The 21594-nt window shown below is 44.7% G+C and overlaps 1 protein-coding gene across 4 annotated transcripts in view; it reads right to left on the reverse strand.

Moving 5' to 3' along the window:
* Positions 1 to 21594, reverse strand: part of MICAL3 (microtubule associated monooxygenase, calponin and LIM domain containing 3) — a 192397-nt gene that overhangs the window by 125202 nt on the left and 45601 nt on the right. For all 4 annotated transcript variants that reach the window (XM_054035642.1, XM_054035632.1, XM_054035651.1 and 1 more), the window contains exons 5-13: positions 13627 to 13728; positions 12769 to 12924; positions 11911 to 12011; positions 9415 to 9672; positions 8687 to 8802; positions 5546 to 5672; positions 4084 to 4177; positions 2606 to 2753; positions 870 to 1066 (exon numbers count right to left, since the gene is read on the reverse strand). In XM_054035642.1, coding sequence (XP_053891617.1) covers positions 870 to 1066; positions 2606 to 2753; positions 4084 to 4177; positions 5546 to 5672; positions 8687 to 8802; positions 9415 to 9672; positions 11911 to 12011; positions 12769 to 12924; positions 13627 to 13728 — 1299 coding nt within the window. The remainder of the gene's footprint in view (positions 1 to 869; positions 1067 to 2605; positions 2754 to 4083; positions 4178 to 5545; positions 5673 to 8686; positions 8803 to 9414; positions 9673 to 11910; positions 12012 to 12768; positions 12925 to 13626; positions 13729 to 21594) is intronic.

A 21594-nucleotide genomic window follows, 5' to 3' on the forward strand; every position in this document is an offset into this window, starting at 1 on the left:
GTCATGGGCAGTAAACAAAAATTCATGGTCTGTGACCTGTCCATGACTTTTAATATATACCCCTTAACTAAAACTTGTGCAAGGGGCCGTGGGTGCTCTGGGCAGGGGGATGTCCAGGGGCACAGTGGGTGCTGTGCGGGAGGCAGCGGTGTGCGGCTGGGGACCTCCGTTGGTGCTGCGGGGGAGGCTTGGCCACAGCTGGCAGGCTCCCTACCTGGTTCCGCGTGTCCCTGCAGCTCCTAGGCAGCAGAGGGGCCAACGGGCTCCACACACTGCTCCCACCACAAGCGCCAGCTGCACAGCTCCCATTGGCCAGGAACTGCAGCCAATGGGAGCTGCGGTGGTGGGGCCTGCAGCCAGTGCACAGAGCCCCCTGGTCCCTCCACTTAGGAGGAGCTGCAGGGCCATACCAGTGGGAGATGGGGAGCTCCCCTCCCCGAGGTAAGTGCCCCCCCACCTCTCCTGCCCCTAGCCCTGAGCCCCCTCCCACACACCCAAACTGCTGCTGCTGGCCCCTGAGCCAGCACCGGCCGCAGCAGAAGTCACGGAATCTGTGATTTCCATGACAGACTCTCAGCCTTAGTCATGAGTGGCAGATAACCATGAGCACTACGAACACTCCGTGTCTGACCAAAGTGGTTGAGAAAGAACTGAGAATGCGTTGTCTGTTGCAGCCCTATGCACTCTTGGTGGGAGGCATGAGGATAGCTAGGGTGCATGCCTAGAGCAAATGAGCACAGTTGGCAAAAATCCTCAATCGAAGGCACATGCGTACTGGAAGTGGACACCATGGTAGGGGCATGATGCACAGAAGAACATGAATACTGCCACCATCACCAAATCTAACACACTTATTCTGAGTCCCTTACCACTGGAAGGGATGGAATCCTTGAACATCTCATAGAACTGTGTGAGGTACATCACCATGGACAACTTGTCTGGCTCCCCAACAGATGCCATTTCCTTTCCAGTCATGATAGGCGAGATTCCAAACTCCTTTTCAGCAATGTCAAATGCCAGCTGGTTATTCTTCTCCACATTGCGTTCATCTAGAGAATCAAAGTCTCTACAAGGGGGAGAAGAAAAAAGCATTGAGATAAGCAGGGCTAGTCTTCTAAAAATACTTTCAGAGACAGTCCTCTCCGGCAGCAACTCTGAAACTGCAGAGTGCCCCCCTTCTTTCAATAATTCTGCCATCATGCTTTTTGTGTTACAGTGATTATGTTACTTTGCATGTTAATGATGAGCTGTGAAACAGACACATTGTTTTTTCCATTCACTGCCCGGCTTTATTATCTCTAGAGACAACCTAAACTTCTCTTCATAGAGGTTTTTTTGCTTTGAACATTACATCTTCACTTCCCTCTTTGCTGGAGTATTTTCTGAAGAGGCAGACTCTCATTCCCGTTACTTGGAAGCACATCAAGTTGTCCCTCAGATCACCAATTCTCTTGATTGATCCATATACAGATCTCACATCTTTCCCTCTCCAGTGTGATTTTCCTACACTTTTACAATGGTCATTGCTGTACGTCCACTTCTGCCCAATTTGTATGGCTTTTTAAACATGGTGCCTCAGACTGAGTATAGAGTTCTAACCAGCGACCCACAGAATGGAATATTTACATAGTTACTTTGCTTGCTTTACATGTGATACTTCTTTTAAATACACCTTCAGCATGTTTCATTACAGTATTTATCTTTAATAATGTCCTATTGGGGATCTGAAATCATTTTAGACTTTCATTATAATAATATCACCTACCTTTTATATGGCACTTTTCATGAATAGATCTTCAAGCCCTTTACAAAGGAGGCCCATATCATAATCCCCTATTTACAGATGGGGAAACTGAGGCAGAGCAAGGGGAAGTGACTTGCCCAAAGTCACCCAGCAGTCCAGTAGCAGAGCTGAGAGCAGAACCCAGGTCTCATGAATCCCAGTCCAGCACTCTATCCACTAGGCCAGAGTCTTCACTATGGAACTTCTGCCTTGCCAACATTTTCCCATTCTAGGATTTGTGCACTTTTTTATATTGCTCCCCACATTACTGGGTGGAATGGCTTCTCACACTTATTCACAGAACAGGTTACTGCAAAAGTAGCAGTAGTGCAAGCTTCCCTCCATTGTGTCTATTCAGACTAGGAGACCCCTCCTCTCGGATTGAAAAAGTATTTAAAAGCCATCTGAGGAAGCTACCAACAAGGGGGCTATTTATAAAAGGTGATGTGGACATTTGTCTGCTATGAATTAAACTGAAGCCATCAACTATTTCTAACTAATTGCACATAGGCTACTGAATAGCTGTTAGACGGTAATGAGTTTTGGTCACTAACAACCTGGGACAGATAGAAGATAAAATGATGGCACATGTAGCCTGGTACTCACCAAGACATTATAACCCTCTTCCCCACAGGTGAATCGCTCTAGACTTTACTGAATCTAATTTAACTGACTTCAGTCCTTTCCCCCACATATCACAACTGTACTGTATTTTAACACTATTCTCTAAACAATTTGCAAATCCCTCCCCATATATTGGTTGCAAATCTGACTAACATTCTCTCCAGGCACTGTGTTCTAGTTAAGCAATCAATCACTTACATCAAGTCAGGACGGTATCTGTGGATAATAGCACACAAGGCTAGGCCACTCTTCCATGACATTGTAAGATCTGTTACATTCACACCAGCATACCCATCAGTCTGCCTTTGGCACCAACCAAGCAGTTTGCTGGAACGAGCTACAGACTCTGAAACAAACGACATTTTTAGTAAGCTGTAATTTATCATTTTTCACTCATGAGAATTCCAAGTACATCTCAGGAAGTATATATTATAGAGATCACTCACCCATTGAAATGCAGCCACCTCTGGGGTGGAACAGCATGTTTCCTGCATCAGGAACACGATACAACTGTTTTTTTTGGGGTGGGGGGGGGCGCAGGAAGTGACTAATAATGTGATACATAGCTCACACTGAAGGGAGAATTTTAGTTTGCAAAAAAGTAATTACCCAAGCTGTAATTTGGACAGATCACCCTGGCTCTTGTGAACATCCCAGGAAAATTTAAATGACCAAAAGTGGTCAAGATCTTGATTTAAGTCAGATCCAAAAGATGGCATTCCTCCTAGCTTGGTGCTCCCTAATCCCCTGCTATATTGTTTCAGATAGAAGAATTGTCAACATCTTTCTGCAACTGTTGCATTTACTTTGAAGGTCTTCCATCAAATCACTGACCGTCCAGATCTTGTTTAGCTATGAGATGTGACAAGATTATAGCCCAGGGTGGCATCGTTGCAGGTCAAAGAACAAATAAGAAGACCCTACGCAACTGTACACCAGTGGGAAGAAGGTACAGTAACAAAACAGGCAGACTTGAATAAAACACTATTCCAAGAGACACCAAAACACCACTCAGACATCCAAATTATTTGGCTGGGAAAGGTTCAACAAACCCCTTGGGTTATGGTTTGACCAGACAACTATTCCAGTTCTTAGCGTAAGGCATTTAATTCCTAGAACACATGCCATGCACTGGCTCAGTATTTAGACTCCATAATGCAGTGATGTCCTAACGAAAAGTAGAGCTGCTAAATTATGAGGAAAATGCAAGTAAAGTAATTACTTTATTTAGTCGAACTAAGAGATAAGATTTCAAAAAGGAAAAAGCTTGAGTGTGGAGGGGAATCTACAAAAAGAATTCTCTTTTTCCCATTCATTTTCTACTTTTCCGTTATTATTTTTATCTGTAATTAGAGTTTTTGGCTTCACTGCCAAATTAAGTAGAGGCTGGTTTTTCACACTTGAAATAAGGACTCCACTACAGGATCCAGAAGGTGACTAAAAACCCTTTCGGAAACAAATGTTTAGAAATCTGGAAGCACACTGTAATAAGGGAAATCGAGGTAAAGCTAACATGTTTACATTTTAATTATGTTTGAAAGTTTAATTGTGTTTGAAAAGTCAAGCTTCTGAGCTTTTAGACACTTTTCGAAACAGAAGGGGACCTCTCTGTACATCTGACACACTGACCTAGCTCTGGAAGAGAACAACAAAGTGAAACAATAGGTGGGACCCACCATTCCGCGTCAGCTTTGGTGTCCTGGAGTTCACCAAGTTCTCTATTTCCAGGTGAATGTCTTTCAGGTCTCCTGTATCATACAAGTGGCGCACCTGTAAGAATGCAAAGGGTTAAAAATGGTCAAAAAGACTAGTTTCTCTCATCAAAAGCCAATATGGCAGGAGAAGTCTCCTCAGGCCAGAGCTACTGCCCTTGCACACTAAATTCCCTTTCTAAAAACAAGCCACACGTACACACAAGGAACATGGCCCCCTTCAGACAACAAGGGGATGATTATATAAAAGGTTATTTTATGACACATTTGCACAGTAGACAATTCCCAAAAGCCAGAGAACCCCAAGGAACAGCTCTTAGCCTCCATCTCAGTATAGGCACCAACGTGCAGCCACTGAAAGTTATTATAAAGGAAATACAAAAAAATATATCGTCAGCATGACTGAAACTGCCAAAATCCAGAGAAGTTCAGAGCTACAACTGACATGATTGTGAACAGAGTTTAGAGACTTCTACAATATCTAGTCACAAGGGAAGTGGGTACACTACAGTGGTTTAAGCATGATGGATATTTCTGGTTTTGGCCACTGTAAATTCCCTAAATACTCATATAGGCATGAGGTTCTCAACCTTTTTTGAATCAAATCCCCCTTTAACATTTTTTTAAAACTTGGATTCTTTCTCTGCCCCCGTCCCCTTTAAAATAGGGAGAAGGATTCTGCGACCTAGCCAGATTGGTTTGAGAGTGTGCCCACCCTTCACCCGACTTGGGCAGCAGTGGCTCTTGTCCCAGGGACTGGGACTGGGGGTTGAGCACAAGCCAACCCAGCACTCACCTGGAATGCAGGCAGGAACCAGTGCCTGGCACTGGAGAGCGGGGAAGGGTAGGGTGCCCTGGCACTATGCATGCACACAGCATACAGAACATGAGTGCAGGGCAGGAAGCTGCCTGGCACTATGAGCATAGGAAGCATAGAGGGCACTGAGATGCAAGCAATGGTGGCTCCTGTCCCACAGGGCAGAGCCTGGCTCTATCCTGGCTCAGTGTGGAGGAGGGGAGTGGAGGGTATTGGAGAGCGAGCCCACCCCACACTCACCCTAGACAGTAGCTTCGGTCATACAGGCCTGGGCCCAGCTTCCTGCTCTGGCCTGCTGGCTCTCACTGTTCGGAGGAGCTCGCCACAGCACAATGTGTGCATCTGTGCACAAGTGGGCCCTCTCCCCACCACACACTACCCCCTTCCAGCCATGGCAATGCCACTTGCTCAAGTTTGGCCCACCTATCCCTCCATTGTGCCAAAGCGGTGGGGGGGCCAAATATGAGTGAGTGGCATTGCGACCTGGTATTTGTTTATGGCTCGCTGTGCTGTCCCCCCACTCCCAGTTGAGAACCTCTGATATAGACTAATGGCTACATGAAGAGGACACAGATCACATGCCGTCGAAGGTATTGTCAGCCCAGTTACCTGGTTTGGCCGCAGGAAGTTGACGTTGATATTGGGATACCGTGTGACAGGGTCGATGCTGTATTGGCTGAAGTTTTTACTCACATTCTCAGGGGTGGTCTGAGGCAGCAGCCTGTAAATGCTTTCCCTGAGGGAAAAATACTAACTTCAGATCAGCAAGTAGGAGAAAGAGGTACATCACCACCACCACCTTCAAAGTCAAGACCCTCATGAACTCAGAGGGTTAGAACACTCAAATTCACAAACCTACCCCTTCAGATAAGAAACAAACAAAATCCAGTACTTAAGCATCTAAGCTGTTTATATTTTAATTCAGCAGGAATCAGGGAAGTGGGAATAATAGAATGAGACAGATAATACTGAAAATATACTGCCATTATATAAATCAATAGTATGCCCTCGCCTGGAATTCTGTTTTCAGCTCTGGTCACCCCATCTCAAAAGAGACAATAGAAATAAGTAGTCCAGAAACAGACAAAAAAAATTAGTAAATGCAAGGAGAGAATTCCATATAAGTGCTGGAAATGATTGGGACATGATAGAGAGGAGACATGACAAAGGCATACAAAATAATAAATAATATGGACAAGATAAATCATATGCTCCTATTTAATCTCTTGTAAGAAAGAACAAGATGACAGAATCAACTAAAAGCAAGCAAAATTAAAACTGAAAATGAAATACGTTTTTCCTCAGTGCATAATTAACCTGTGAAACTCACTGATACAAGGTGGTATTGACGTCAAGAGATTAATTGTAATAAAAAAGTATTAAATATTTAATATGGATCATGAGAGCTTTCACAATTATATCAGACAGGATAAAAATATTAAGAATATAAACCCATGTGAAAGAGGGCATAAGCCAACCTCTAACTGGCAGGAGTCAGAAAGAAGCTTGTCCTGTGGATATGATATTCTATAACAAGGGTCGGCAACCTTCAGCACGCAGCCCATCAGGGTAATCCGCTGGTGGGCCGCGAGACATTTTGTTTACGTTGACTATCCGCAGGCATGGCCCCCTGCAGCTCCCAGTGGCCGCAGTTGGCTGTTCCCGGCCAATGGGAGCTGCGGGAAGTGGTGCGGGCCGCCGAGACGTGCTGGCAACCGCTTCCTGCGGCTCCCATTGGCTGGGAACTGTGAACCGCAGCCACTGGGAGCTGCGAGGGGGCCATGCCTTTGGACAGTCAACATAAACAAAACGTCTCACGGTCCGCCAGCAGATTACCCTGATGGGCCACGACCCCTATTCTATAATGATCCAGGATTTCTTGTACCTGGTTCTGGCCAATGTCAGACACAACACTAAATTAGAGGGACCCAGAACAGACAAAATTCATGAGTTAATACACATGTTGCTAGTTTGGAAATTTCTTTTCATTTTATAGTCAAATTGTTAAAGTGGACATTTTGCACCTATTTCTTTAATTAAGAAACTAATTAATTTCCTATTACACCTCTACCCTGATATTACACGAATTCTGATATAATGCGGTAAAGCAGTGCCGGGGGTGGGGTGGCTGCAGTTTCACCTACAACGTGGTAGGATTTTTTTGGCTCCCGAGGACAGCGCTATATCAGGGAAGAGGTGTAATTGTTAGTAGAAATTCAGATTTAACAGAGGTTTTTCTACTAAATTTCATTCTTAAAACACTCATCTATGATGAAGACAAGTTCAGGGCCTCATTAACATCCTTATTACGAGAACAGCACAAACTCAAGTACAAAATTGATAAGCTATATGCACAATCAACACCGCCTTCTGAAATACCAAACTTCCACACGTCAAGGAAGCTGAAATGGTTTGACCAAGCTGAACTCCTATATTAGGACCCTAAAGTTATGTCCTGTGTGTATTAAAAAAAGTTCAAAATAATTTTGGATTGAAAATCTAGAGAAGTTTTCATTGTCAAAATCAATTTTTGAAGAAACTTTAATGACACTAAACATTTTTTTTTATAAAAATACAATTTTGGCCTCTGATACTACAAGGACTTATTCGCATCATTAATTTCAAGAACACGTGCATAAAGTTTTGTACCTCTTTAAGTAATGTACCTCAATATAGCAGTTTTTAAAAAAATTTAAATAAGATACCCAACCAGCAGTGGAATTTTAAAAATGCTATAGTGACATTTAAACCCCCCAGCATTTATAATTTAGTTCATTATAAATTTTAATCTAACCTAGCAATTGCACAAGTTTTCAAATTAGTGTTACAATGCCTCTGCTTGATTTAAATCAATGAGTTTTAGAGTTTTGTTAGTTTTTTTTTTTTTTTTTTTTTTAATATATATAAGAAAACCCAGTGATTTAAATCATTCCACCCTGGATGGACCTCTGGTTTGATCTGTAAAGGCAATTCCTATGCTGCTATGTCACCTGGAACAAAACACAAACAAACAAAAAAGAGAGAATGCGCAAGCAGTAGATTCAGCGTGAAAATAGGATAGTGAATGTAGAGGCCGGAGTATGGAATTAAATATAGACCATTATCTCCAAATTAAAAAAAAATCAGAAAAAATATTTACAAGATAATTGGAATTAGCATGTATTTCTGTCTCCCAGCTTTTTCAAAGGCATCTATCCCCTTGGCATCTAAGCTTTTCCTCACCTAGACTGTATAGTTAAGGCTCAGAGCACTGATCAGACTCACTTTTTCCACCTAATAAAATCCCAACAACCACCAGGAAAATATTCTCTTTTCTCTAATCTGCTTTTAACCAATAGAGAGTAGCAACAACACACTTTGGTCGCTATTCTGTTCCTCTGTGAATAGATTCCACTGGACCTGTGGTGCTCAGAGCAGCAAGTTACAGCCGAGCACCAGTGTGCATGTGTGTGTGATCCCGACCTTCACATGGTGGTGCTTCTGGCCAGTTCCCTCACCTTCTTGGGAAATCTTTCCCTTAATCAAACCACTCCAATGGGCAGCCTCCAGGAACACTAAAGACACAAGGTTTGCTCCCTCCACCCCACTCTGGGTGCACATCTGTAACAGGACAAGGAATCGGAGTGGATGGTCAGAAGAGTGAGCCTTCTGAGCACAATTACTTTTCCACCTACCTCTGCCCCCAAATCATTCTGTATTCAGATCAGAATTCACAACTAGACTCATTTCCCCACAATAACCCTCCATTACCTCTCTGCGAGGACCTCCAAAGGGCTAGTTCCCTGAGACCAGCTTCGTACCATCCAAGCAGAATCCATGGCAGCCAGAAAGCCCCTGGCTATTCCAGTTCCCATCGGCCAGAATGGCTAGATGTAATAGGTCACACACACACATACACACACAAAAAAAGAGGGGAAAGAAAAGGTCATTTGGGAAAGGAAATTAAAAATGGTACCAAGAACATATTTAGAGGGTAGCCTACTAGGATATTATAACTCAGAGATTAGCTGGAGGCACTGGTTCCCTCTGGGCTAGTGGAGGCCAAATGCATGGTGAACTGGCTGTGAGCTAATCCACAGCTAGTGTTTCATTATTCCCTACAATGACTCATAGCCTGGAGCTGCTAAGAGCTTCTCTTAAAAAACAGATATTTCAAACGAACTACAGTATGCTAATTATTAACTATCCTAGCATAGTGTCCTCAGGGATTCTAGCAGCCACAACAATGAGCAGGTAGAACAGATGCAATTTCAGCAGGTCTCTGCATAGAAGGTCACTGCTATGCTGAATACTCACTGTTTTCCCACCATTCCTTCCCCCTGCTCCTCCCACTCTATTATATAAACCAGCAGTTGCCTTCCTCATGATAAAACGCTCATAGCACAAAGGGAAAGTTGCATTCATTTCAATGGCAATAGGGGCAATGGCAATCACCTCCATTCATGGCTCACACAGTGAGTGAGCTGTTTAACACCTACCTCTAACAGACTGTCCCCAACCAGTGCCACGAGCAACTGGTGACCATTCTGCTCTCGCACCATCGCTGCATTCTCTGATGCGTACATACACGTGAAGTCAAACATGGCCACATCAGGTTGCCCATAGTGATTGATGGCAAAGTCCAGTGATGGCAGCTGTTGATTGGTAGAAAAGTCAGCTGCTTCCCTGGCATAGTTGAGCAAAGCCTCCTGGTCCACATTCTCCCGTGAGAGTAACAGCTCTGTGTCTGCGTAGTCCTACCAAACGAGAGAAGAGTCAGAGTAGAACAGCCACGTTGGGAGAGGGAATTTTAAGTTTAGTATCTGCAGACAATCTACAACTGTAGGTTCTGAGACTCCTCTGAGTCCAGCGATTTAGGACCTTTCCCTAAATTATTTCATGATCACTAGTGTCTAGGCCTCTAAGAGAAAACAATGTTTCTATCTCTTCTTCTTGCAAAGAGCCTTGACAACCCTGCTGGCATTTCTGAGCATGCCAACAAGCAATATGGTCACTCCAGAGGTGTGAAAAGTATAAAAGTGGGCAGTGCCAGTAAACGCAGTGGTAGTGGGGGTGCTTAGCATGCACACTACAAATGGAAAGCATATATGCTAAAGCTGGCAACCGTATCTTGGCCATGAATAATATGTAGGGTCACTTCCAAAAGGATACAGTCAACAACAGATGCTACAGCTTCATAAAGTTGTATAACTACAGCCTTTTGATGATTGTTTCTGAAGAAGCTTCATGATTACGTCACCTGTTAAATTAATTTTTTTACTCTGAGTACTTAAACATCCTTTCTATTCCATCTTTATAGGGAGTGAACTTCAGAGCTTAGCTATAAAAACCTAAATCACACCAACATAAAAAGCTGAAGTGAAGATTAAGAGCTTGTCTACACAGAGAAGCAATGCAGACTACAGAGGAGTGATTTCTAAAGCACATTGTGTCACGCACTAACTGGTCTGTGTAGATCCAGCTGGTGCACATTAAAAGTTCCCTAACGCACTTCAACATAGCGCTGTTTGACACAGTACTATGTTAAAGTGCACTAGGGAACTTTTAGTGCACACCAGCAAGTCTTTGTGGGCCAGTTACTGCATTACATGTTAGTCGCTTTAGAAATCACCCCTGCTCCCAGTCCCCAGCCCGTAGTACGCGTTACCTCACTGGGTAGACATGCCCGCAGTGAAAGCATCCAGTTGAAGTCCTGTGAACTTCACTATAAGGGAAGCATGTCTGGGTTTAGGTCTTGATTAAAACAAGCTTAGTGTGCGCCAGCTTAGGGCATCTGAGCAAAGCAATTAACATACAATATTTGTACATGTTTATTTGGACTAATGTTTGAAATCTGATAGCCAGGATTCCCCTAATTTATTATTTCAAATCATGTTTCTCCAAGTCACATTGACATACCCCATGTGAGATATTGCATACCGGTCCCAAACCACTAGCAGGCCAGTTAGTAAAACAACTGATTGGAGAATGTTAAATCCTTGGTGATTAATATGCAGCTGTCTTGCCATGACCATAGGAGGCAGTTCTAAGCTTCAGCCTGGCTCTGTATATTGTCAGAACAGACTAAATAGTGCAGTCCAGCTGTTGACAAATCAAGTGTAAATGAAGTGTTAGCCCATTGGTGTATATGGTAGTTAATTTAAACTCCTGTGCACTTCCCTCCATGCTCTGTTTTCAGACAAAAGATGCAAGATCTAGAGTCCTACTTATTTCTTTAGGACCAAAGCCAACATTAAACTGATCTCTGTCAATACAAGTAATGAGTAAAGCTCTATCACAAGCAGGACCAGCTCCAGGGTTTTTGGCGGGGGGGAGCCGCGATCGCAATTGCGATCGGTGGCACTTCGGTGGCAGCTCCACCACGCCGCTTTCTTCTTCGGCGGGAATTCGGCAGCAGGTGCTTCCCTCCGAGAGGGACCCGCCGCCAAATTGCTGCCGAACAGCCCAACGTGCCACCCCTTCCCCTTGGCTGCCCCAAGCACCTGCTTGCTGTGCTGGTGCCTGGAGCCGGCCCTGATCACAAGATCTCTTCACACACTCCCAGTTCTTTCACCTCCACCAAACGAAGCAGAGTCACTGAAGGAGTCTATGGGCCTTGCAGGACATTTAAACTTGCTATGTCTAGAAGCCCCAGATCTGAAGGGGGATGTGAATGAGTGCAGAGCAGAGCATGTCATCCTTTTCTAAGGACTCAATCTGCTTCCTCAAACAGGGCACTAGTCACATGCCTGCCTTAAAAATCCTGCTGGCCATGTCCTAAGAGAGACATTGAAGACCTAGTCACATGCCTGCCTTAAAAATCCTGCTGGCCATGTCCTAAGAGAGACATTGAAGAGAAGTCAATATGTCCAGGTATATGTTAAATGCTCATTTATTTAATTCCCTTCAAAAATAAACTCCCTTCTCCCAAGGTGCCAAGGCCAGATTGTCTCATACATCCAATATGGAGAGGTTTGGGAGAACATAATACGCACATGCAGTATCACCCCTTTGTCCAGCAAACTCTGCTTTTTGGCAGTCATGACGAAGTAGTGAGTGTCATCTTTGTAGTAGACAATGTTCTCCAAGTCAATACCTATGTCAGAAGAAAGGGATATAGTAAGACAAAGTCGGTTGTATGTTATATGTAGTACAAGAGCTCACAACATCATTTGGAAGAGTTCTGGCTCAGCCCTCCTGGCTCATGCGAAGGTGAGGCCTGTGCACAGAGAATGTCTGATAGTGCACAAGAGACTCACCTATGCCTCTAAATGTAATGGAGGGCCCTGCCAAAATCCCCCAAAGCCTTGGAAAGCTCCAACCTACAAGGAGTATACACCAGACTGAAATTACATCGGCTGGTAACCCTTACAACAGAGAGAACTATTATATGGCTGCACTGAGCATTTGATTCACATGCTTTCAAGGGGGTTCAAAAATTGAACCTTTAGCTACACAGAGACATCTCTCTCCCTCCCTAGCGGCCCTGACCTTGTTTTGACATTCCAAGCTTGACTTCAGAGGAGTGGGGGAGACAGGGAAAACATGGCATCCTAGTTTCTCCATGGAATGCTCGGACGGCTTATCACTTGTCCAAAAGTTAAAAAGCACAGCCCTCCAGTTACACACTACAATGACAAGCAGCTGAAGAACAAGCTGGAACAAATCAGTTGAGAAAGTGGGAGACAATCAGACAGGAAGGACAGACAATAGTGATGTACTTCTTGGATCAAGGTCCACAATACTCACTCATTCATTGGTGAAAAAAAGCAGCTTAAGGAGACAACTGGTATAAAAAACTGGTAATTAGATAAACTCCTTCACCTCTAGATACTTGGTCATTGTTCACAAACCTGTGGCTTCTCGCAGATCCTGGAAGAACTTCTGGTTAAATATGAAGGCCACGCCACTGATCTCCTCCACTTTGGCTTCGGCTGTGGTGTTGCGATTGATGAAGTTTGCTGTGATAGCAATTGCCAGCTTACCACGGAACTCCTTCCGACGAAACCCTAGGGACAGGATAGAGCAGAGATCATGAAATACAGCTCAAGTTCAGAGAAGACTCACTCAGCCTGCTACAAAGTGGGCCCCTAAATATATGAAGGAAGGGGTCAGATATTACAGACACTCTTCTTTACAGGGGAAGCAACAAAATCCTCTCTTGCAAATTGCTTCACCAGGAAAATAAAACTTGGATCTTTGAAGAAAAAACAAAATGTCTGACTATATTGAAATGACTCACCTCTATCCCACACAGTGCAATGGCTCTTACAGCAATGATTTAAAATATCATTCCCAACCATCCCATTGATATGCCTAATAATTCCCCACCTTATCTCAGAAGCAGGAGGTGCTGCAAGTGCAAGATTAGTCCACATAAAAAAAAATCTAGAAAATGTAGAGAATCAGAAAGTAATCAAGCCCAATACACCTGCTGCTTTGCTTGTAGAGGAAGATGAAGAGAATGGAAGAGGAAGTGGTGATACAACTGGTCAACTGGATTCCTGAGGGCTGAAGGGGAGCTTGTGTCTCCTCTGTCACATCTTTACAGACTTTTTAAGTGCTGAATATTTGGAAAGAGATTGGAGTGCAGCTCATACAGAAATTTTTTTTTGTTCAGCTCTGCTATGGCCATTTAAAATAGAGACAATTCCACTGCTAAGTGTGTGTTGTGGAAAGCTCTCCATTGTGGACGCATCAGGAGCCATTACCTTCTAAAGTGTTCCTCCTGCCATCTCCTCCAATGACCACTTCAAATTCGTACTCTGACACTGGGTGTGTTTTCGGGTGGACCTGTGCACGCCAGCCTATCCCTGTGGATAAACCCTCAGTTAATAATGTATTAGGTGCATCTACATACACAGACATTTAAAAAAAAAAAGTGAGCATAGGAATCACCTCTCACTTCCTACACAAACCATTTCTCACATCTGTGACGTTACTGATATACTCTGGGACCATATAGATCATTGTTGCAACCAAGGTTCTGTAGTGGCACCCAGATCTTGTATAAATGGGGTCAAATGGGGTGTTTAAGACAAGGTTATGGTTTACTGGTTATAATTATGCTGTCTATATGTGTGTATCAATTTTGTAGTTGAAGTTATGAATATTGGCTCTATACTATCTGCATTTCAAACTTACTTATGCTATGCTGCTGGGTGACATCCCAGACAACATGGTGTTAGCTCTGCCTAGCCTGCTTGATGGCCTATTAAGGACTACCAGCATATAATGGACCCATTGATAGAAGGCAGATACGCCTTGTGACTCAGCAAAGTATGCAGGGACTGGCCCATGTGACTCCAGACTCCATTTTGCTGTAATTTTCCACAGTAAGAACAAAGGTGTTCTTATACCTGGAAAAGACTATATAAGGCTGATGCCTCATCTCCATCAGGTCTTCAATCCTGCTTCATACCTCTGGAGGAACTTTGCTACAAGCTGAAGCTTTGAACAAAGGACTGAGGACCCATCCCAGCGGGGGATGTATTCCAGAGACTTGATTTGAACCTGCAGTTTATTTCATCGCTGCTGCAAGCCTGAACCAAGAACTTTGCCATTACTACTCCACACGGCTAAATGCAGTGCCTTGCATAATGACAGGTTTCAGAGTAGCAGCCGTGTTAGTCTGTATCCGCAAAAAGAACAGGAGTACTTGTGGCACCTTAGAGACTAACAAATTTATTAGAGCATAGAAGTGGGCTGTAGTCCACGAAAGCTTATGCTCTAATAAATTTGTTAGTCTCTAAGGTGCCACAAGTACTCCTGTTCTTTTTGCAGATACAGACTAACACGGCTGCTACTCTTAAATTTGCCATTACTGTATGGAATTGATTTCATTTAACCAATTCTAACTCTCATCTCTATCTTTTTCCTTTTATGAATAAACCTTTAGATTTTAGATTCTAAAGGATTGGCAACAGTGTGATTTGTGGGTAAGATCTGATTTGTATATTGACCTGGGTCTGGGGCTTGGTCCTTTGGGATCAGGAGAACCTTTTTCTTTTACTGGGGTATTGGTTTTCATAACCATTTGTCCCCATAACGAGTGGCACTGGTGGTAATACTGGGAAACTGGAATGTCTAAGGAGATTGCTTGTGAGACTTGCGGTTAGCCAGGGGGTGAGACCGAAGTCCTCCTAGTCTGGCTGGTTTGGTTTGCCTTAGAGGTGGAAAAAACCCCAGCCTTGGGCTGTAACTGCCCTATTTGAGCAATTTGTTCTGAGTTGGCACTGTCAGTTGGGTTCTGCCAGAACCGCATTGTCACAACATCCCTGGCTTGGGAGGCTACACAGTTGATATCCTAACAGGTGGTGTTAGCATCTTTTCAGGACCATTACGGCACCCCGATTGCATCTGGAAAACACTTGCAGTAGTAAGATCTAAGCCTATTGTACACATCGTTTCACTTAAAGGGAACCCGAACAGCCACAATCTACTAAAAGCTTTTAGATAAATGGGGTTTAATGGAACTAGGACAAAGTATAACAGTATACTAGAGAGATCACTGTAAGGCTCTCCGTGTTACAAGACTGAAAAAGACTTCGCCCAATAGATTCAAAGTCAACTTCACATACGTTACTTGATCTGTTTGGCCAGTAACAAGACTGCCAACAACATCCATGGCAAGTGTGCAGGGAAAATGATCTAAATAGCCACAACGCATGCAATTCAAGTAGTTACTGTTACAAAAAAGTTCTACAGTATTGTAGGGACAATGGGCCAAAATTCTGCAGGAACTATTATAAACTAGCATTTTGTCCATTTCAGCAGAATATATTAGCTACTTTTAGTTTTGTAAAGTGAAGAAAGGAAGGTTAAGTTACTTATCTTATAGTAACTAGAGTTCTTCAAGTGCTGGCCCATATTGGTATTTGCTGGGAGTTTGCATGCGCTTCCTGTGCTTGAGTCTGGAAATTTTTCAATAGCTGTGTCTGTCAGTTGAGGTCTGTGTCCTTCAGTTCCTCATGCCCTCATCTGAGAGCACAAGGGACAGTGTGGACTGACCACCTCTCCTGTTCCTACTCTACCACGAATCCGAAGAGGATCTGAGCAGAGCGGGAGGGGAGCAGGATGCGAATACCCATAAGGACCATACAGCTTGAAGAACTCCAGTGACTATATGGTAAGTAACCGTCTTTTCTTCAAGAGCTGGTTCCTGTGGATGTTCACTGTGGGTGACTCCCGAGCAGTGATTATTGAGGAGGTGCTCTGCACCACAGTTCACAAGATCACTGAACCAAAGGAAGCATCCACAGCGGAGGCTTGCACAAGGGCACAGTGCTGGGTAACCATGTGAATGGAACCCCAGGTTGTCGCTCTGTAGGTCTCAAAAAGTGAGATTCCATGCAGGGAAGCCATTAAGGCAGCTTGAGCTCTGGTAGAATGAGCCTTGACAGACTAAGGAGGAGGGGTTCTGCCAGTTCATAGCAGAAGAGGATGGAGTTGGAAATCCATTCAGAGTGTCTTTGGGAAAATACTGCCTCTCCTTTCATCCTCTCAGCAAAGGAGACGAATAACCTCAGAGATCTTCTAATGGGCCTTGGCCTATCCAGGTAGAAGGCCAGATCTCTGTGTACATCTAGGGTCTCCGGTCCTCCTAATTATTGTAAGGTCTCAGATAAAATACAGGAAGGTGAACCTTCTGGTTCAAATGAAAATCAGGAGGAATCATGAGGACAAACTTGGGATGCAATCTCAGGGATACTTTGTCTCTGTGAAAGACAGTATAAGGTGGGTCCATCACCAGGGCCCTGAGTTCACCCGCTCTCTTGGCCGAGGAGGTAGCTGTTAGGAATGCCACCTCCATCAATAAGTATAAGAGGAAAAGGAAGCCAAAAGGTTCAAATGACAGGTTCATAAGCACCGATAGTATCTCGTTCACATCCTAAGCAGGCATAAATTTTGAAACTTGTGGGAAGTTTCTGACAATGCCTTTTAACAACTTTACTGTTATGGGGTGGGTGAAAACCAACAGCTCTCTACCAAAGAATGATAGACACTGATAGCCACTAAGTGTACCCGTAGTGAACTGATGGATAGGCCCGATGACCTAAAGGAGAGGAGACAGTCCAAGATAAGAGGAATTCTGGACTTCTTCAAAGGCAAATGATGCTCTGGCATCATAGGGAGAATCGCTTCCATTTGGCAGCATAACACTTTCTTGTTGAGGGTTTCCTGTTATTGAGACGGATGTATTGGATCTCCTCCAAGAAAGATCTGTGCAAGTCTGCTGTCCATCCAATAACCAGTCTGACAGATGGAGAGGAGTGGTGGTGGGATGGTTGGGGATGCTTCCTGTCTGTGGCAGTAGGCTGGGAGATAGCTGCAGGTGAATGCATGGGCAGGAGGCCATCTGCCCAGCTGTGGTGAACCAAAACTGTCATGGCCACCATGGTACTATTAAAATCACTGTTGCCTTGTTACACTTGATCTTTCTGAGGATGTGAGGTAGGAGGGGAATGTGATGGAAAGCATACTTCATCAGGTATGACCATTGCACTGGGAAGGCATACCCTCTGAAGTCAGGCCCCTGTGAGAGTCTTGAGAACAATTGGTCGGGCACTTCCTGTTTCCATCAGTTGCAACAAGCTCCCATGATGGGAATCCCCACTGGCAAAAAAATCTGCTGGTGCTTCCCCATGTGAAAATGCCTACGGTGTCTGCTAGGGAGTTCGTTACTCCTGGTAAATACATTGCATAGAGGATAATCTGATGCTGTATGCACCAGTTCCAGAGTTTGACTGCTTCCCTGCAGAGCGGGGCAGACCTTGCTCTCCCATTTGTTTGCATAATAAACAGCGACCATGGTGTCTGACCTGACCTGGACATCAGTGGACCAGATGAAGGGCAGGAACCTCTTACACTCTTCATGTACTGCCTGAAGCTCAAGAACATTGTCGTGGAGTGTGGATTCTTGCAGAGTCCAGGAACCCTGAGCTGCGTGGTTGTCCAGATCCATTCCACAGCCCAGTAGAGAGGAATCTATAACAAGTGTCTTTGTGGGTGGCACAGGAACAAAAGGAACCCTACACAAACATTGCCCCTCTTTTCCCACTTGGTGAGTGATATCAGGGCACTGAGGAAGTGAGACTTTTGTCTAGGGGGTCTCTGCTCAGAGTGTAGACCTTCCTCAGCTAAGCCTGGAGACCGTGAAAGTGGAGCCTCACAAAGGAGGTCAAAGTAAATGCATGTAGCCTGGTGACCTAGCTAGATGAAGTAGGACTGGACTGATGTCTGAGGACTCAGAAGAAGGTGAATGAGGTCTATCTTTGCAAGGAATCTGTCCTGTGGTAAATAGGTTCTGGCTGCAATAGAGTCTAGATTTGCTCCAGTAAATTCTGTAGTTGTTGTAGGTGTTAAAGTGAACTTTCCTGGATTTACCTGAAGTCCCAAGGAGTGACTCAGGTTGAGTAAGGAGATGAGGATTGTATCACAAGGCGCAGGTAGTACTCTTGTGAGCAGCCAATAACGTAGGCAGAGAAATATAGAGTTGTGTTGACAGTGCAGGTGTGCTGCCACCACTGCCATGACTTTTGTATAAACCCTTGGGGCTGCTGAAAGGGCAAAGGGGAGCCTCATGTACTGGAATGCACTAACCTCACTGTGAAACGCAGCAATTTCCTGTGCGCTGATGGATGTCAACATATGCAAAACAGGTGTCCTTCAAATCAGGACCTGCAAATCAGTCACCTTCATTCAAGGAGGGGATTATAGCAGACAGGGTAGACATTCTGAATCTGGAGTAGCAGATGATGTTCAGTTGCCTGAGTTCCAGGATGGCCTCCGGCAAACTTTCTTTTTGGGGATTAGGCAGTATTTGAAGTAAAGGCCCTTCCCCTTGTGACGAGGGGGTACAAGCTCTATAGCCCTAGCTGGATTAGGGAGTTCAGCTCTTGTCCAAGAATCCTCTCATGACAGGGGGTCTCTGAACAGGGGAAAACACTGAAAGGGGGAATGGAGACTGGTTGTGCCTGGACTGGCTGATGGCTCGCGAACATCCCATCAAAATGTCTTGGTAGGTGTTTGAGTCTGGAGAGGGGATGGTTTTGGTATGATGTGTCTGTCGTGCTGCACCTTCTGACATCTTTTCAGGATTTCTATAGGCCCTCTGGTGGTAGAACAGCTGAGGGGTTGGCTGGTATCTTTGTAGTAGCAACTTAGAAAATTTACCTGTGAAGAGTAGAGGTGTATATACCCAAAGAGTAGAAGGTGGCATAAGAACCCTTAAGGAAAAGAAGCGACTCAGCTGTCTCCCTAAATAGGTTGTTATCCTCAAAACAGAATTTATAAATCTGTGAATCTCTACGGCCAGAAGGGACCATTGTGATCATCTAGTCTGACGTCCTGTATAACACAGGCCATAGAATTTCCCCAAAACAACTCCTACAGCATATATTTCAGGAAAATATCCAATCTTGATTTAAAAATTTCCAGTGATGGAGAATCCACCACAATCCTTGCTAAGTTATTCCAATGATTAATTACTCTCACTGTTAAAAATTTACACCTTATTTCCCAACTGAATTTTTCTAGCTTCAACTTTCAGCCATTGAATCATGTTATACTTTTCTCTGCTAGACTGAATAGTCCATCATCAAATATTTGTTCTCATTGGAGGTACTTACAGACTGATCAAGTCACCTTTTAACCTGCTCTTTCATAAGATAAATAGTGATAGACTCAAGGAACTGAATCTATCTGGCAAGGCAAGTTTTCTAATATTTTAATCATTCCCATGGCTCTTCTCTGAACTCTCTCCAATTTATCAAACATCAACCGTATCTCTTTGGGGAACTCCGATGACTGCAGCAAAGATATCTGCCTCATGACCACTAAGGTCACCATGGCACAGGAAGCCAGGTCCGCTGCATCAAGTGGCACCTGAAGGGACGATCTAGCTACCAGCTTCCCTTCATCTAGGGATAGCCTGGAATTGAGGTCTACAGTCCTGCAATAGTTTACTGATGAACTCTGACTGCTTATTGTAGTTAATGAAGTCATACTTTGCCATGACTGCCTGTTAGTTCAATGTGGCATAGTAGTCTGGCTGAAGAAGAATTCTTTCTGATGATGGCATCATTGTCCAAAGGAGTGGACCTGGGTTGGTATAGTCTCTTCCACACTATGACTGCTTGGACAATCAGAGAGTTCAGCTTAGGGTGTGAAAGAAGTACTTCCCCGCCCCCCGGGAGGGAACAAAATATTTCTTTTCAGTCCTCTCAGGGGTCAGGGAACAGGTGGCTGGTGTGTACCAAATGCCCTTAGCAGGCTCTAAAATGGGCTTATTAATAGCAAGAGTCACCTTGGAAGGATCTGTGTACTGGAGTATATCCCGGAGTTTGTGTAGGATCATGAACCTTTTACAGTGGACTGTGGAGGGTTTCACTGATCCTCCTCAGAAGTTCCCGGTACTGCCTGTAGTCCTCTGGAGGGGAGAGAGAGGGTGGTACCATTGCTTCATCTGGAGATGAAGAAGATGCTGTTGGCAGATCAAGCACTACTGACTTGTCTAGTTGTTGTCCTCCATATGATCCTGGGGAGTTGAGGTTCCTCTCTTGGAGGTAATTTCTGCCAAAAGTGATGCCCCCAGCTCCTCAGTCTGAGGCTCGATAGCATGGATCCCAAGAGCTCCAGTATCGTCAGTGTGTAAGCCCATATATGGTTACAGAAGCAGGTCCCACAGGGGGGTACCACTGGTCCCTAGCTGTATAGTATAGGTCATGGGGATGTAGGGGCCTCTGGAAACCACCTGGACCGATGTCCCGTGTCTGGACCATTGGGGGAACCAGTGGTATCACCTCCTGTTCATCTGAATAGTGTAGTGATCTCTCTGACTGGAACTGAGTCCTATGGTTTTGGCAACTCAGGATATGTGTAAAATCGCCAGGTCCTCAAGAAGGCTGTAATGAGGTTTTAGGAAGGAGAACTGGCCAGTATAGGTTGGTCTCCTGAGGTGGGGTTGGGCACAGGTCTCGGTGTGGTGCAGTGGGCGAGTTCTCCTTCCTATACTTACACACCTTAGTGCTGGAAGCACCTGGCCCGTGCTCCCTGTGAGCTCTGGGTGAACCCACTCTGAGGCACGGAGTCTCACCTGGTATCAAGGGTGGGGAAAAGGCAGACCTTTTCTTGGTGGTCTTAGGCAGTGATTTGTCTCTTTCTATAGCTGTTTCTCCTTTCCTCTTCATATCTTCGTTTCATGGAGTCCTTGGGGCTGCTGGAGGATTCTGAGCTGGAAAATGCTGTTGCTAGTGAGGCGCTGCCCGGAGGCTCTGACCAACAAGAGGGAGAGAAGAAAGGTTCCAGATCTGACAGGGGCCTCACGAAGGGCTCCATTAGATGTCTGCAGAGTCTAAATTCCAGAGACCACCTAGTGCCAAGGGGAAAGGATGGAATGTGCAATCCCCCAAGGGAGCTCTCAAGAGGGTCACTCATTGGGAAGTTCTGAAGGCAGGCCAGGCTGGACCTGAAGCTCAGAACCCTGGTCACACTAAATGTCCTGGGAGAACAATAGAGGGCAGGGCAGACCCCTCACCCCCACTAACTAACTACGACTAAACTATTATTAACTATTGGTCAGGGCTCATTCTACCAGAGCTCAAGCTCAAGGAATCCTCCCCCTCTGAGATCTACAGAGCAGCAACCTGGGGCTTCAGTCACATGGTTTCCAAGCACTA

This window comes from Malaclemys terrapin, chromosome 1, assembly GCF_027887155.1.
Source record: "Malaclemys terrapin pileata isolate rMalTer1 chromosome 1, rMalTer1.hap1, whole genome shotgun sequence".
Lineage (NCBI taxonomy): Eukaryota > Metazoa > Chordata > Testudines > Emydidae > Malaclemys > Malaclemys terrapin.